Source organism: Sprattus sprattus (genome assembly GCF_963457725.1).
Source record: "Sprattus sprattus genome assembly, chromosome: 15".
NCBI lineage: Eukaryota > Metazoa > Chordata > Actinopteri > Clupeiformes > Clupeidae > Sprattus > Sprattus sprattus.
The window spans coordinates 18,193,288-18,209,185 of record NC_137913.1 but is presented as its reverse complement, the minus strand read 5'-3'; the positions used below and the strand labels follow the sequence as shown (position 1 = coordinate 18,209,185).

General features: G+C 46.4%; 1 protein-coding gene across 8 annotated transcripts in view; it reads right to left on the bottom strand.

Moving 5' to 3' along the window:
* The window catches only part of fbrsl1 (fibrosin-like 1), a 229,017-nt gene that overhangs the window by 130,619 nt on the left and 82,500 nt on the right, over positions 1–15,898 (bottom strand). For 6 of the 8 annotated variants that reach the window (XM_080852790.1, XM_080852788.1, XM_080852784.1 and 3 more), the window contains exons 3-4: positions 14,758–14,859; positions 10,480–10,515 (exon numbers count right to left, since the gene is read on the bottom strand). The exons of 1 other annotated variant lie outside the window; for it this stretch is intronic. In XM_080852790.1, the coding sequence (XP_080708916.1) occupies positions 10,480–10,515; positions 14,758–14,859 (138 nt within the window). The remainder of the gene's footprint in view (positions 1–10,479; positions 10,516–14,757; positions 14,860–15,898) is intronic. One more of the 8 variants, XM_080852786.1, reaches the window with a different exon arrangement.

Sequence of the window (15,898 nt, the reverse complement as noted above, 5' to 3'; positions counted from 1 at the left end):
AATGAAACTCTCTCATTGACTTTTTCATGCTCCTGACAACCTGGCATGTTAGTGTTGATATCATAGGGGCTTCAGGTGAAATAGTTGCTATTTACATATCCAGAGTGTGCAGTTGGCTCGCTCTTTGAAACACAGCTCATCTTGAGTCATGTATGCAGTCTGTACCTTATGCATAATACAATGGCTGTAAAAACATGCAACATGTTCTTTAAATGTCATTAGGGGGAAGTTAATGGGTATAAAATGCTTAGCCTAGTGTACACCACCACAGGAGAGCCTCAGGGGAACGCGATTCAACCACGTGTAAAATAACCTCACTTGGCCTGAGAGAAATCTGAGGTGTATGGAAAAAACATGCCTCTGCATTTTAGGAAAAGAAAAAATCCAGAGGGACAGAAAAAAATCCTTTACCACTCAAAAAATTGTGCTAAGCACGAGCATGGTGAGGTATGAATTGTTTCAGGAGGATTCATATATAATTTGCACATATGTAAAAGGAAGTCTTGAGGCGGCCACCAGGAAGATTCTGGATCGTCGTGGGATGTGTTAGCTGCTTCAGGCAATCCACACTAAATAATAGAAGGAGCTTTAAAACCACGGATGGCTTCTGTGCTTAACCTGGCTATGCTGATTGAGTTGAATTAGCCATGGAACAGAAAAAAAGAGGAGACCAAAAACCAGAAAAACATCTGACATTCTTCTGAATCTGAAAAGAGTAAAGTAGGGAGTTTGGCTAGCATCTTCTTCTTTGCATTTCAAGACTACATAACAACAGTCTTTAACATTCTTGTCATGTACCACGGTATTTTTTCTTTTTCCTTTTCCTTTGCGGGACACACTCTGACACCTCCTGCCTGAGAAAACCTGCAGATAAAAGTAAAACCCATCTGTTTCCTTATTCCAGGTCGTTGAGACGTGGCAGAATTTATCACGGCCAGATAAAATGAGTGCATTTGCATAGGCGGTGTTCTCGCACGCTTCCAGCTGAGACCCTCCGCACCCCGGTGACAAATGCCTTCCAGGTAAACACGCTTTAGAAGATCAGACGGCCAGTAATGGAAAAGAAATCATTTCTGTATTGTTATAACCTTTCTCATACGGTTGATGTGCAGGGGAGCCAAACCAGTGTTGTGTCACCTAATCGGATTTGAGGATGTGCAGGGAAAAGCTATGAATGAGTGGGGAAGGTAATCGTCTGACAAAGACACTCCACTGACAGTCAATTCATCTGGTGCACAAGGGGGAACAAAATGAGGGAATGTAGCATCATATTTGGAGAGCTGCTTCTTAATGAAATTGACCACGAAAACACGGCAGACATAGAATGCAATGTATCTGAGGCAATACCAGATGATATTACAACCCCACTATTTCAATGGTCTTTTCAGAGAGGCCTTGCATGAAAAAGAGACGTGCTACAGCTGAAAAAAAAAGCCAAGGCCAAGGCCAAGAGTGGGGAGAAAAATACAGTGAGCGAGAACTTATTTTCCAGCATGTTGGCGCCTCCCCCTCGGAAGCAGCTGGATTTAACCTTGAAGAGTAATGAGAACTGACTTGCTTAAATGTTAGCATTCTTAAATCATCAGGAAGTGCCTCGAAGGAGCCCATAATCACTGTGCCAAATTGCTGCACTCACCAATTTCATTTCTCCCCAGCATTTCCTAGCAGTTACTGTCGATTATTCAAGAACAGCCATTTAATGCTTCTGAGTCCCAGAGGTGTTACATTAAAATGTAATAACTTGCAGTGTAAATGAAAACAAAAACCATTTCTCTCTCTCTCTCTCTCTCTCTCTCTCTCCCTTCCTCCCTCCCTCTTCCTATGTGTGTGTTCTCTCCCACCTCTCTACCTCTACTCTTTCTCCTCCCTTCTCTCTCTTTCTCTCCCTCTCTCTCTCCCTCCCTCCCTCCCGGCTTCCACCCCGCCATCGTGGGAGTTGGAATCTAATTCTCGGCCCATCTGGCAGGCGTAATGAAGCCTGGCCGCGCCAGGACACCCTGCTGCCATCTCCGAGCAGGAGGCGAGCCACCAGATTGGCCCACGCAGGGCATTCCGAGTCGGAGTTGCCCAATGAGATTGCAGCTCTGCATGCCTTGTGCCATCACGCTGGCTCCAAAACAGCGTTGGTCATATCAGGCACTGGGAGAGAGTCCCAGAGAGACATGGATGTTTAACTAGGCTTTTGGTGAGCACTCTGGCTGTGATCTGAGGTACATGTCATACGCATACCGTCTCAACACCCAGCACCTGAGCTGGGGCCATTTGAGTGATCACAGCCTCACTGTCCAAAACATGGTGTATGAAAGGATATTAATGAGGGAAAGGAAAGAGTTTTAAGGCAAGTTGGGTAGGTTTTACCAAGTAATGGGATTCCTGTATAAAACTAGTGTTTAATATTCAAAAGGTATGAGTTGTTTACAAGACGGTTAGGTGTTTCAGGTTATTAGCTGTGTTCAAGTTTATTTATCAGTGCCGGACTTTGCTCGTTGCTCTTTGCTTTGCTCACTACCAGTTGTCCGGCACTGAAATGAAGGCCCACTGTGTGTGCGCAGGATAAAAGTCTATGGTAGCAATATGTTTGTACAATACGGGCCACCATATCTCTCTATCCTGAAGCCCCAGAGGCATTTAGGAGAGGGTGGATCACCTCACAACAGGTCTACCTTAAGAAGAGACGAGAAGCAAAAACCTCCCTTCCTTATACAGACTCCCAAAAATCTGCATTGGGAGGAAAATATCTGCGCTGCACATGGCAAATCCAAAATCTGCCTCTCTGTCATGCATCAGCCCTAAGCAGCTGCTGAGGGGACCCCTGCCCCACTGCAGGGGCCAAGGCCACTTGTAGGCAATGGAGATGGGGATGTAATTACGCTATCTTCTCCAAACACAAACTCCTCCTCAATCGCAGCAATCTGCCTGGCGTGTGCGCGAGCACGTAGGGGGGAAGCGCAGCGAGAGGCCCAGTCATCAGTCTGCCTCTATGCACTGGTCTCAGAGCACTTGTGGAGGACAGACGGGGGAGGGAATAAAAGAAGAATGACCAAAAAAAAGACCAAAAAAGAGAAAGAGCAATTTCAGTGGCTGTGACTGCTCGTGTGTGCAGCAAGCCACCAACCCACGTCACAGGAAGTCTTGGTTGCACCTAGATGGTGCATCTGTTAGCCTGAGGGGCCAAACCGCAGTGGAACGAGGTGAGAGGGAGTGATGGTGTGAAAACCGCAGCTTTGTTGCTCTGCTTTTGTTTTGCTTTGTAGCTGCTGGAAGCGCAGAGGCTTGCATAAAAACGCCTGCTGGCCCTCAACTGCTGCTGGGAGCGGTCTCGAGGGAGAGCACCACGCTGTCATTAACAGTCATTTCCCTCGCACAACACAGAACAGGATCAGCTACATGCCTGATGAGACCGCTTTTCCTGTCATCTGCCTGCCTACCTGCATCTCCTCAAGATGTGTGTGTGTTTGTGTGTGGTGGGGGTTGGTTGGTTTTGGGTGTGTATGCGTGAGTGTGTGTCTGTGTTGATGGTAAGGGGGAACATGTTTTGCATTGACTATGTCAGAGGTAGCTAGTGGAATGCAAAAAAAAAAAATAAAAAAAACCTTGACAGAAAATCAAACGAGTGTCTGCGCTGACATGAGAGTTCCAGAAGCGGAGCGAAGCCCTGGGTCTCAGATGGAAGAAAATTGTGGTTTTCGTTGAGTGATCAGAAGCTGAATGGCAAAACATGACCTAGTTACTAACTTTGCATGCTTTTGTGAACCACATGCTCACACAGGAGAAAGCTGTTGGTTTGCCGAATCATTTCTGAGAATAAGTGTGTGAGATTCTTTAAATGACACCTAGGCCCAGACATGGTTCATCACTGTGTGATCTGTCCACCGGAGAAAGAACAGACTGGATATTTCAATTGGATGGCATGGAGATTCCTACATTCCAACTTTAAAAAAAAATAAATGTGTGTAGGATTTTAACACTTCATATTAGCCTCAGAGAAGCAAAGGTACTAGTACTTCAAATGTGTCTACCCACATACACACACACACACACACACACACACACACACACTAAATTATGAAATAAAAATAAAATAAAATAAACAGCAGGCATTGAAAATCCCACACTGGAATTCACCAGGGCCATAAAAGAAACATTTTAGCGCTAGTGTTAAACCCTGTCAGCCCCAGGCTCCCCCTAATTTCAGGCTTTGTTTACTTGGCGGTGGAGACTCTCGGGGCTCGGTGAGGCCTGCGGGCCTTTTGTCTCACGGTGGAGGAGGTCTACACTCCGCCTCCAGCCATCCGCTGCAAACGCTTTTGTTCCCCCTTCTCCTGTGGAGATTTGGCCACGGGTCGCAGATTACAGGCAAACCCAGGCATCACAGCCATTTCCTGTTTTGTTCCACGTTAAAATACAAAAAAAAAGCAGTTAGCACACCGGAGACAAGAGCTTGAAAGAGAAATTCTGTACGGTGGAGTAAAATGTCAGAAAGAGACTCAATGTGCGATGCAAGCTAAGTGAACTAATGAAGCCGGTGTGTGTGCATGAAGATTGACTAGTCCCTGTAAATACTGAGCCGTAATGAATCCCCCAAATTGCATATAACACAAGTGATTATTCTTCCCCAAAGCCGGTGATTAGCCTTTAATACTCAGTGGAGCAGTCAAGGGGTTGTCCTCAGTCATGTGCATTCAAGACAAGCCACACATCTGCATATACCTTTATTAATGTGCCACAGTGCAATAAATCAGAGTAATTTAGAGTGGTCCATCTATTGCATAAGAACTCCACAGAGGGGAGAACAGTCCATGCCGAGACAAAGGGCAGCGATTAGGAATTCGGTAGAGGAGAGGGTAGAAAAGAGTGAGTCGGAAAAAAAATGTGATGAACAGGAAAGAGAGGAAGGCGAGAAAAGGGCCAGTCGGAAGGGAAAAAAACAGCAGCCGAAGCCATTTTTAATAAGAAAATACAGCTCTTCAGTGACAGTGGAGCTTCTCAGTTTTATTGAGTTGCACATGCTATTAACCTCCCCTTTAAAGGCGGACGGCAAATGAGATTGTGCTCGACAGCAGGGAGGTAAGCGATCCTGATTCTCATCGGGTAGCTCTGCCCCACCCAACCACTCCACCCCCGGCCCCTTCTCCCCCTTAATGAGCTTTTAATGTGGCCTTTAAGGTTGGAGCAGGAAGCAGAAAAGAGACCGGTCCGATTATCTGAATAAATGCCTCCGCCGAGGATCCAGGCAACCAGGAGGAGACATCCCTCACCGCTCCTCTCCTCTCGGAGACGGGCACTGATCGCTCTGTCCCAACAGGCCGACGCTTGTAATTGGAGCTTTAATTTATGATCAGGTCTTAGTTGGATAATGATATTGAGCATTGTAATTTGCTGATGCAAATTGTATGTTATAATGGTCCATAAAAGGCACAGTAATATCTAGGAGAATTGCCAAACACACTGAGCATTCATTACAGTGCTCATTAAAGCATTCAAGGCTGCGTTAAGAGCTTTTAGAGATGGAAGTAGGATGTAATTGAGGCCTGATTGTGCCATAGCAAGTAGAGAACAGGGCTTAGATATTGGTTTATTTGTAGCAAAGCCAGCAGAGCTGCTAACACATGCGGTAAAACTCATACGGTTGCAATGTAGAATTAAGTATTTTCTCTAATGCAGACCGAATCAATGAAATATACCTTTGTCAGCCATAATAACAAAGTACTTTGACTCAACAACTTCCTTCAAATTATCAGATAAACTGTCAAACAAACATAAATGTGAACTAAATAAGTCTGTGTTTCTGGATCCGATATTGTCTCATTATTCTCATCACCCCACAATAAAGAACAGTATCAGGAATGTCACTCTCTAAATCCTTCTACAAAATGGTCTAAAAGCACATTGAATGAAACAAGCCATTTTGACTAAATGCCATTGATTTGATAAAAGCTTTTGAATAGGCATTAAACAAAAGCTGTGAAATGAGGAGGGGGCAGTAAATCTTGGGTATGGTTAGCGGCTGTTCTCCAGGTGGGTAGCGACAATGCTACATGCAAAACAGTCAGCCTGAGGAGCAACTCCAAGTGGCAAAAGCAATTAAGAGTAAATGTGGAACGAATGAGGCATTCTGGCACTTTCTGTGACCGGGTCATCACATGGCCATTTTATTCAAATGACCTCTCCAATAATACCTTTTGTGCTCTGCGGTTTCAATGCATCTCCATTGGAGGGAGGAGAAGGGAGGTAGAAAAAAAATATATATGAAAAGAACCCGTACAAGGTGAAAATTAAGTTTCCCCTGACTGCCTGAATGAATCTGGCCTCCTCCATTGGGCTGTGCAGTCACTGGAAAGGATTTTTCAAACCGCCATTCAGAAGGGCCCCCAAAAGCCTAAAGCCTTTATCTGGGGTCTGCGTGATTGATGTGTTGTGGACCCTGCTGTGGTTAACAGCAATTTTTATCTGTTGCTAGCGGCAACAGCCTAGGTCCCCAAGCGAGAGCGCAGCAGCAGGGCCTCTGCTCTGAAGCGAGCCCGCACACGGGGATAAACAAATAGGTTTTTCAACCCCGGACAGCCCTCATGGTGCAAGGCTCTGACAGACAGAGCCCCACAGGAAAGGCAGACAATGTCAGTGCTTTAGCCCCGTCCTGCTGGGCTATTGGTTTCTTTTACTAATTTTCACTGTGTGCAGAGGCCGATGTTATTCGGACACCTGCAAGGCCCATGAAGGCACTGGATGTTTGGGGGTGATATGTCGCTGGATGGGATTACGGAGGGGGATGCAAGAGGATATGGTGAAAGTCAATGTTGTGCTGAGAAGAGGTGAGACTTGCAGGACAAAGGCTGTGCTCCGCTTATAGACCTGAAGGCCAGAGGGTATCTCCTGACACAAGCTGAAGTTAAACAACCTTTTCCATGCACTAAGACAAAAGGGTACAACTCAGGCTGCTTGTTCCTCGTTACAGAGGTTTTTGAGTAAACAAGGATGTATTCATTTTAAATGTCATCCTACGAATCAGTGCCACTTTGTAAAAACAGCCAGAGCATTCACCATGCACTCCAGCAATCACATGACCAGAATCTTTTCAACTGATAAGGACCCTTCTATAAATAACTTCCAGGGAAGACAACATCAATTTGGACCAAAAGACAAGGTCACGAGAGTAATTATTTAAATCAATTGAACAAGTTCTGTCTGATTTGTTTCTCTTTCAAACAAATCACTTAGTAAACGCTGTGCTTAATTGTAGATTAATCTAGCGTAAAACGCATGTACATATGCCAAAACATTGTAATGAGAAACGGGTGTGAGCAGGAAAGCAGAGCGAGAGAGAGAGAGGGCCAGCTGTCTCTCTCAGTGCTCTGGGTGAACCTAAACACACGCTTCAGGTTTCCACTTAAGTAAAAAATAATGCAACGAACCTTCTCAAAACACACACACAAAGACAAATACAGACACACAGACACACACACACAGACACACAGAATCACAGACACACACACACACACACACACACACACACACACACACACACTGATCACTCAGGTACAGTTTCCCTGTTTACCGAAGAGAGAAAAATATACGCGTGACCCTTTAACGATTTTGACTACAGGGTTACGTATATAGGACAAAAGCGACACGCCGGTCCGTTTTCCATTTGTGCAATCTGTCTCCCCCTTTATGCCTTGTGGTCCCTGTGCAGGAGAGATGGCAGCAGAGATATTTTGACACTTGGCCATCTATTCCAGCCTCTGCCGAGGTATGGCGAAGTGCTCCTGTTATCAAGAGGGCCTGGGGAAGCAAGATAAATCACCGTCCTTAGAGCCCATCTCCACAATGAAAACAAGCAGGTAACAACTCAGGAGATGTGCGTGATGTTGTCTTCACGGCCCGGTTGACATCATAATCATAAAGCTGGCTTGGATGGAGCACCAACGATGGGGCAGTGCGGGGCCAATAAACAACCCCATATCTACCTTAGAGGGATGCTGCTATGCTGTATATTTCCTGTTGAGTCAGCAGTCATTGTGTTTTCAGAAATCAAGTTGCAGGCTTTGGTGTTTGGGAATATGAATGAAGAAATATGTTGCCTTAACCTAAAGCAGCATGCAGTTATATAACTGGGCTGTTTCATTGAGTCAAGTAAGAGGTGCATAAAGAGACAGTGCTGTTCACCAAAAAACACTTACCCTAAAGTAGAGACACCAGTTAAAGAGTTCCTCTAAACCCTACTGTTCACTCACCATTAAGAAACCACATTCTGTCTTTTCATACAGTAAATATCAACAAAGACATTCCTAATGCTCCCTTTAGTGCCCTTTCCCGAATAATGTGCTTGAGCAACTTGCTCCATGTTAAACGCGCTGCAGTGATGAATAAGGTGTTCGATAAACAGCATTGAAGGTCTGCCTGATAAATCATGACTGGTAGTTATCCGCCTTTAAAATAGCAAAGATATTTCTGGAAGGTTTTATTTCCCTCCTCCGTGTCCCTATCTAAAATTGTCAGGCCTCGCTGCTTTTTTCTTTACGTCTGAATGTAGGTGTTACCATGAACTTCACAAATACCAGGACCCTGGCAGGCAACAGACATATGGTGGGCAAGGCAGCGGAGGCGTTATCTCCTATAGAAGAGGAAAACAAACTGTCGGGAGAGATTTGCTTTTTTTTTTTTTACCTCTTGGTGCCTGGTGACAGATAAAAGCTCCCAGGCTGATGTTTTTCTGTGAAATGGGGGCAGGCTACGCCGATTGGGACCCTGGGCTTGCCATCAGATAACCCTGTTCCTGCCATCCTCATGGTTCATCTCTCTCTCGCTCTCTCTCTCTGTCTCTGTCTCACTCTCTCTGTTTCTCTTCCCCTCTCCCACTCCCCCCCGCTGCCTCCTCCCTTTCCTCCTGCCAAGGCGCTGCTGCTTGCCGCTGCGGCTCATCCTGGCCGGGGCCCCTGAGAGGCCCCTGAGGCCCACAGCAGAGCCCTGGGCACCTGCAGATAAGGCCGGCGTGCAGCATGCAATGCCCAAGCAGCTCACAGACGGGGACCTGAGGCGGCCCACGAGCGCCCCAGAGGCCTCCGCCACAGATAACGTGACGAGATAGGGAGGCAGGAGGCTTGACAATGTGAGACTTCCTGCCCTTCACCCCCCACCACCGGCCATTTTTTGTTTTTTTCAACCGTCCTCTTGCCTCTCTATTTTTTCTCTCTTTCTCTTTCACTCTGTCTCTGTGTCAAGAAGATGAGGAAGGGAGGGCGGGGTGGGTGGGTGGGTGTGTGTGGGGGGCTGCTTGGGGTTTGTCTTTCCTCCACCTCCCCAGTCTGATCTGACAGCTAATGCCATTGGGTCCATTGAGGCTTCTGAGAGGTCCTTTTTTTTGGTTTATTTCTTCCTTCAGAGTGTGTAACTGTGAGGGCTGAGAATGTGACATACCATTTGATGCAAAAAGAAAAAGGAAATGTGCCTTATCTCAAGCACTGTGCGATTGTTCAAAATACTCTTTATACAGCTGTCATCTGCTGATAAGCATTGTCAACGGAAATCAGATAATACAGTTAATTTAATAACTCTGGGGTTATTGTGGGGACTATTGTCCTGAACATAAAACTCTGCACAAGGAAGAGACTCAGATTGCACCAACCTTTTCTTATCTTTTCTAAAAAGTCCATTTCTGAACAAAAGGCAAGTATAGAGTATCAATCAAACCCTCATATCATATACCACCATCATAGAAATAATCAACAATTCAATCATTTTCATGTAACATTACCGCCATGCTTTCAGCCATCAACCTCTGCAACAAGCATCAGATTGTTCCTGTGCACAAGTCAGGGTGTGTCAGGATGACTGCTTCGTGACACAGGCGCATATTTATGAGTGCCTGCCAACGACGACGACGACGACGACTTTCAAGTAATATAAATAGCCCACCAGTGACAACTTGCTAGAAAATGCTCAGTAGGATGAAAAGACTATTCTACTCCTCACTTCATCACAGATACACATGGGAATACACAACAGAAGCCCCCACCACAGGTGATATTAGGCCCGTGTGCATCTCCGAGCAACAGCAGACATTCTATAAAGTGCATAATTAGAGAGAGTCTGGAAGAATCAATGCACCAGGGAGACCATCTCAGTGGAGATTGCTTCTGAGGAATTAGAGGAGAGCTTTGGGAAGACGGCGTAAAAAGCTGCAGCAGTGGCAGCCAGTGGAGCAAGACAGAGACATAAGACACTTTAACTGCCTGAGTGCAGAATGAGATTGCTGTAAATAAAAAAAAAAGTGCGAAGATGGGGGCCATTTACTTAAGGTGCAGCGGGACACCTTTGTACAATTTAATCAGTCAGTCATCCAAGAGTGATGTCCCTAATATCATGATTTCTCCATTACTCTATTTAACATAATTAAAATGTCTACCTGTGGGCCCATAAAAGTGGCCGTGGAGATTGTAATTCTGCCATAAAGCCATGAAGCATGAAAATGTCACTTACCGAGTAGCCGCGCCCTGACAGCGAGTGAACTGAGCTCTGTGGGGTAGAGAGAGAGGGAGAGAGAGAGAGAGAGAGAGAGAGAACAGCGGTGACCTTTAAGGACCGACAGAGAGACATGATGAAGCCGCACCACTTTAATATCAATATGCGCATTAACCTTTTCTCTCCCCGTGCACGGTCAGCCGTGATCCCATTCACTCGTGGGGTCCTGTGCGTTCACTGCGCACAGGCTGAAAAGTGTCATATCATAAATGCAGAACGCTCCGTTACAGAGGGGGAGAAAATGATGGAACACGATCTGCTGTGGTTGGCAATCTATTGGTTGGAACAACTAACTCCTATCTGAGGGAGTAATCTAGCGCCTTTTGTTCAGTCGTCTGTTGCGGGCCTTGACCTATTAGAGGCCTGGAAAGGTTTCAGGCTGATGACAGCAGCTTTCTGGATAACACTACTGCCAAACAGTTGCTGAAAGCACACAGTTCTGAGTTATGGGGGTATGTGACCAAACACACATGATGTACTAGGTTTCATTCTTTTTCCTTTTGAAAACATTTCCCACTAGCAACATTGTGCAAAAATCTACCCAGTGTATAATCGACTGTTTGGTAAGATTAACTCTCCCAACTGAAGATGGCGTAACATTATCTTAAATAATGCTTAGATTAAACCCATGTTTTTAGTGCAGAAATGTGTGCCCATACTACAAACATAGGAGCTACTGACCTATTAGCTTCCTGGCGTATATAGGTTTGGTAGTGGTGGGACACAATTCGCCATTCAGAGCTAAGACAAGCCGGTTCACCTGTATGACCCCTATTCACAATACAACTTTAAATATCAAATAGTTTCTGCAGCCGATGTCATTACTTTCTAATCTCTACATTGCCTGATCTCTATAACTACCAACTACGACGCTCTCACAAGGAACAACCACTTTTTCGCTCAATTTACCATGCCGTTGCATCACCAAGATGTCAAACTCTCACACCTTCTGAATAATGAACGATTCACTTGGTGAATAGAGTAAACATCTAAGAGTGCTTGGAAGAGTTTGAAGTGAGTCCTCAGCCACATCTCAGAGATAGTTTCAGCCTTTGAATAACTGTCATTCATCCAAAATTCCGGAATGAATAATTTAGGAGTACGAAGACTCTGTGTGAGCTTCAACACGGTGTGTAATTTGGAGAATTGTTTCACCTCAAAGCGGCTGCTATCCCTCCCACTCCTACTGTGAGAAGGCAAGTGACTAGACTGGCACCTCGGAAAACCCCTTGATGAATGAGGTCTCGGGACACAAGTCCTTCCACAGTTCATTCTACTGACTGAGGGCCAAATCGGGAGGTGGAAGCGAGGTGGTGATGGCGGCAGTGGTGGTGGGAGTGGTGGTAGTGGGGAGAGGGCTTTCTGTCACTCCAGGCACAGTCAGAATACCAATCTCCACATCTCCGTTACGTTCCACTTTCCCTTTCCCGTTTTCGATTGGCAATTTCAACCACAGTCTCAGGAGGGGACTTTTCTGCTAGACCAATTTTGTCCTTGCCTCGAATTCAATCCCAGCACACCCCTCTACCCTCCCACACCTGCGCGGCGCTTTAGCCCTCATCAGTGCCTCTGTTCCCTCGGATTTGTGGGCTGCCCCCACTGTGACAATTAAAGAGGTGTCCCGCTGTACACCGGAAATGCATCTCTGCGGGAACCGGGAGACTATTCTAGATCTCTACTCTCTCCTCCTGCCACGGCAGACGGACCAAGGGAGAAGTGGTGGAGAGGCACCAAATGGGGACAACCATGGTGTCCCCCCAAAGGGCCAAAAGTGAACGTGTGTGTGTGTGTGTGTGTGTGTGTGTGTGTGTGTGTGTGTGTGTGTGTGGGTGTGTGTGTGTTTGTATGTGTGTGTGTGTGTGTGTGTGCGGGCATGCATGTACGAGTCTCTTGGGAGGGCAAGACTATTTAGAATTAGCCTTACAATGCCGGGTTCATTCAAGTTTGGGGTATTCGGAGGAGAAAGGGTGGCTTATTTAAATGATAATGAGGGACAATGCATTCGATTTAGTGTGGCTGAATCGTGAAGGGGAGGGAGGGGGGGAATCCATTAAAGCAGCTGCGGTTCATAAGCCACGGGGTTGGGATACATCTAAACACTCTCTCTTAAAAGCCATTATACATGGCTCTCAATGGATTTCTGCAGCGCTTAGGACTTCAAAAGGGTTTAAGAAGCTGCCCCAGAGAAGGAGGGGGCAGGGGGCTGGAACGAGGGGTAGGAGAGGAGGCTACTGGCTGAGCCAGGAGGGGGGGGGGGGGGGGGGGGGGGTGGGGGGGGGGATTGTTCATGACACTGGCAGAGTTTTAGGGTTAACTAAACAGCCCTGGAGGACAGAAATGTTGATAAATCTGCCCCCTAATCTTTTCCCATTTCCACGCCCACCCTCCCCCGACCCCTCAACGCCCTGATGACAAGTGGGGCGGGCCTGGCTGTTTTCCCCGGGGGCCATGCTATTGGGTATTTTTGGGGCTCGGTAGCCATGCGGGGGCCAATCAGGGCTCAGTCGAGCATGAAGTGTTGAGCCAAAAACAGGGCCCAGATCCAGCAGGTCATGCTTTGCTGTGGGAGAAAGTGGGGTTGGATTTGGTGAGACCCCATCTGTCTCAACCCTCTTCTCCAACTGTGCAGTTCCCCAACCCTCACAGTCTTCCTTCGCTTCTCTGAACACAGATGCACATCAAACTCCCCTCCTATTTCCCTAATCCATCTACCGCATGGCACTGGAGATCAGCTGAACCAGGGGCAAAAACGAATTCGTCTAAGCAAACAGATAAAGACTCTTTGCCATATTTCAGAAGCCTGTAAAATCACAACTGTCTTGCTGCCGCACTGAGGAAATGTGGCTCTTGTTTGTCTTGATTTCCTTTTGGCGCTAGGCGAGAGCAATCCAGTTTGCTCGTCGCCAGAACATCATTAGATGGCTTGAAAGACTTTGAAGTGGATATCAATGTGTTCTTTGTGCATCTTTGTGTATGCTTTGGCGGGAATTAGCATGGCGAAAAATGTTACGGAAGATTTTCATGGAGCCTGTGAACAACAGAGATGGTGTTTACAGAAAACGTTTAGCGGCAATGGCCAACACATTTTCTTTATTTTTTTTGGTGGTGAGACGCCGGCAGAATGACAATCTCCAGTTTAGAGAGACGGATAGATATGGATCGCACAGGCACAGCGATCTGCTTTTTCTTTCGCGCCATTCATTTGGCAGGAGATTAGAGAGACATGCCATATCTAACACCGTCAGCGATTACAGCATGCAATTTTCAACAGCTCCCCTACCAGCCCTCTTTCACTGTTGCATTTCCCTGTCAGAGCTGTCAGCCAGCATCTCCCTTTTATCTGCCAAGCCTGCCTTTTCCTCCTGACTTTTTCATTAAAAAACAGCCTTTTACACAAATTCATGAGGAATGGCAAGAGACAGAGAGAGACGAAAGAGAGCGAGAGAGAAAAAGTGAGGGAGAGAAAGAGAGAGAGAGAGAGAGAGAGACTGAGAGAATATAACATAAAGAGATAGGGATGCGGTTATTTCCTCACTTCTTGAATTTTCCACGGGATTCTGAATAGCTTAAACAATGCACTTAATATGTTCATTAAAATCTTTTCTTTTCCATTATTTTTTCCCTCCATCAGCGCAGCGCCGAGACATCGCCTTCCCTCTCTCTCTTCAGCTGACTGAACAGTCTAATTGAATTTGGGCTGGTTTGGGAGGCCTGGTTGACAGGCATTAGTTAGGAAGCATATTCTACATTCATTTAAAAGGAGCCGCGTGGGATTTTGCATAAATTCTCATTACTTTCCCCCCACGATCCCAACTGCATTATTTTATCCTGGTGCCAGCAGTCAACCTCACTCACTCCTCTGCGAGCGCTGCCCACTTATCTCGGCAGTCAGTAAGCATATGGACAGGACAGTGAAGATGATTGGAAAGGCCTTTAACTCCCTGTGCCGTTAAGCCTTGCACCTGCTGGACCATCACTTTCCACCATAAAAGAAGCAAACCTGGACTGAATGTAACATATTCTACCCAGGCTCCATTCAGATAGGTTCTTCCTGTGCAGGGAAGTGCTAAACGCTCATAAAGTGTATCTTTGAAGCGTGGTGGTTGTTCATGTTAGGGTTACCACACAGAACTTTCCTCTTCTTTGCCTTGTCTCCTTTGACATTCAGCCAGTTGGATCTGCTGTGAGTGGAGAATGAGGTGCTGAGAAGCCTGGCTTGGGCTCAGAGGAGCTTACCTCACTGAGTCTGTCTTTAGAGTTACTCCGGTGAGGTCGGCCCAGTTCCTGCATGGCCCCTTCCTCAAGGTTCTTTCCTGGTCGGCCTGGGAACCCTTTGAACTGTAAGGGAGAAAACATAAGGTGCTTGTTTTAGTGTGTAATTACTATGACGACATGGCAGAAAGTATCCAAGGACATCTTGTTGCCATTTCATCTGATCTGTATCTATATCTTCATTGGGATTATGAGTATTATGAGAGAAAAGGTCATTCATATCAGTTTGTTATTTGAATACACGCAAAACAGTTCTCCTTTTAGTCAAACTGTCAACCTGGTTACAACCTTTGCTCCAGGTACAGTGCCAAAAAACCCGAATGACAACTAAACAAATATTGACTGAATAACAACAGAAAAGAGACAATCCATTTTATAAGCACTAGAGAATGTTTGGGGTTTTGTAAACATGGGGAGGGGCATTCATTCCCCCTTTCCTCCCCCTACTTCCTCTAAATGGCTCTCCACACCTGAGGTTTTGCTCAACAGAGAAGAAAAATGGCAGCAACCGATATCTTATGGAGCGAGAAGTGATGATGGTTCTGGTGTAGGTGAGTGAGTGAGTGTGTGTGTGTGTGTGTGTGTTTGTGTGTGTGTGTATCTGTGTGCGGTTGTTGGAGAGGGGGGTTTGGCATAACCCTGCTTCAGGTGCGCTGCATCCTATCAGCACACTGCTACCCCCCACCCACACACACACACACACACACACACACACACACACACACACACACACACACACACATCACCCCCTCCCTTCAGAGGAGGACAGGGAAGGCTGCGGGGTGTAATCCATTTGACTAGCAGCTTGCCAGTGGGTCCCTTGTGGCTCCCAGGGTGGCACACTCAGTCTCCAGATCTCCGCTGCAATTTAAGCAGATCACTGCTACAATTAACCTTTCCTGGTAAATATCAATTATGGCCCCCGGCTAGGTAGAATTAAAAGGGTCATCAGCTAATCTGACAGGTCCTGCACACCGCCACCTGGCCACCGAAGGCAGGGGTGTTTGCCTGTCCTTCTGCCACTCAGTAACAAGCCAAACCAGACACAATTCCCTTTTAATTATCCCAGCCAGTGCCGGACAGGCCAGCTGATTGGGTGGATAAA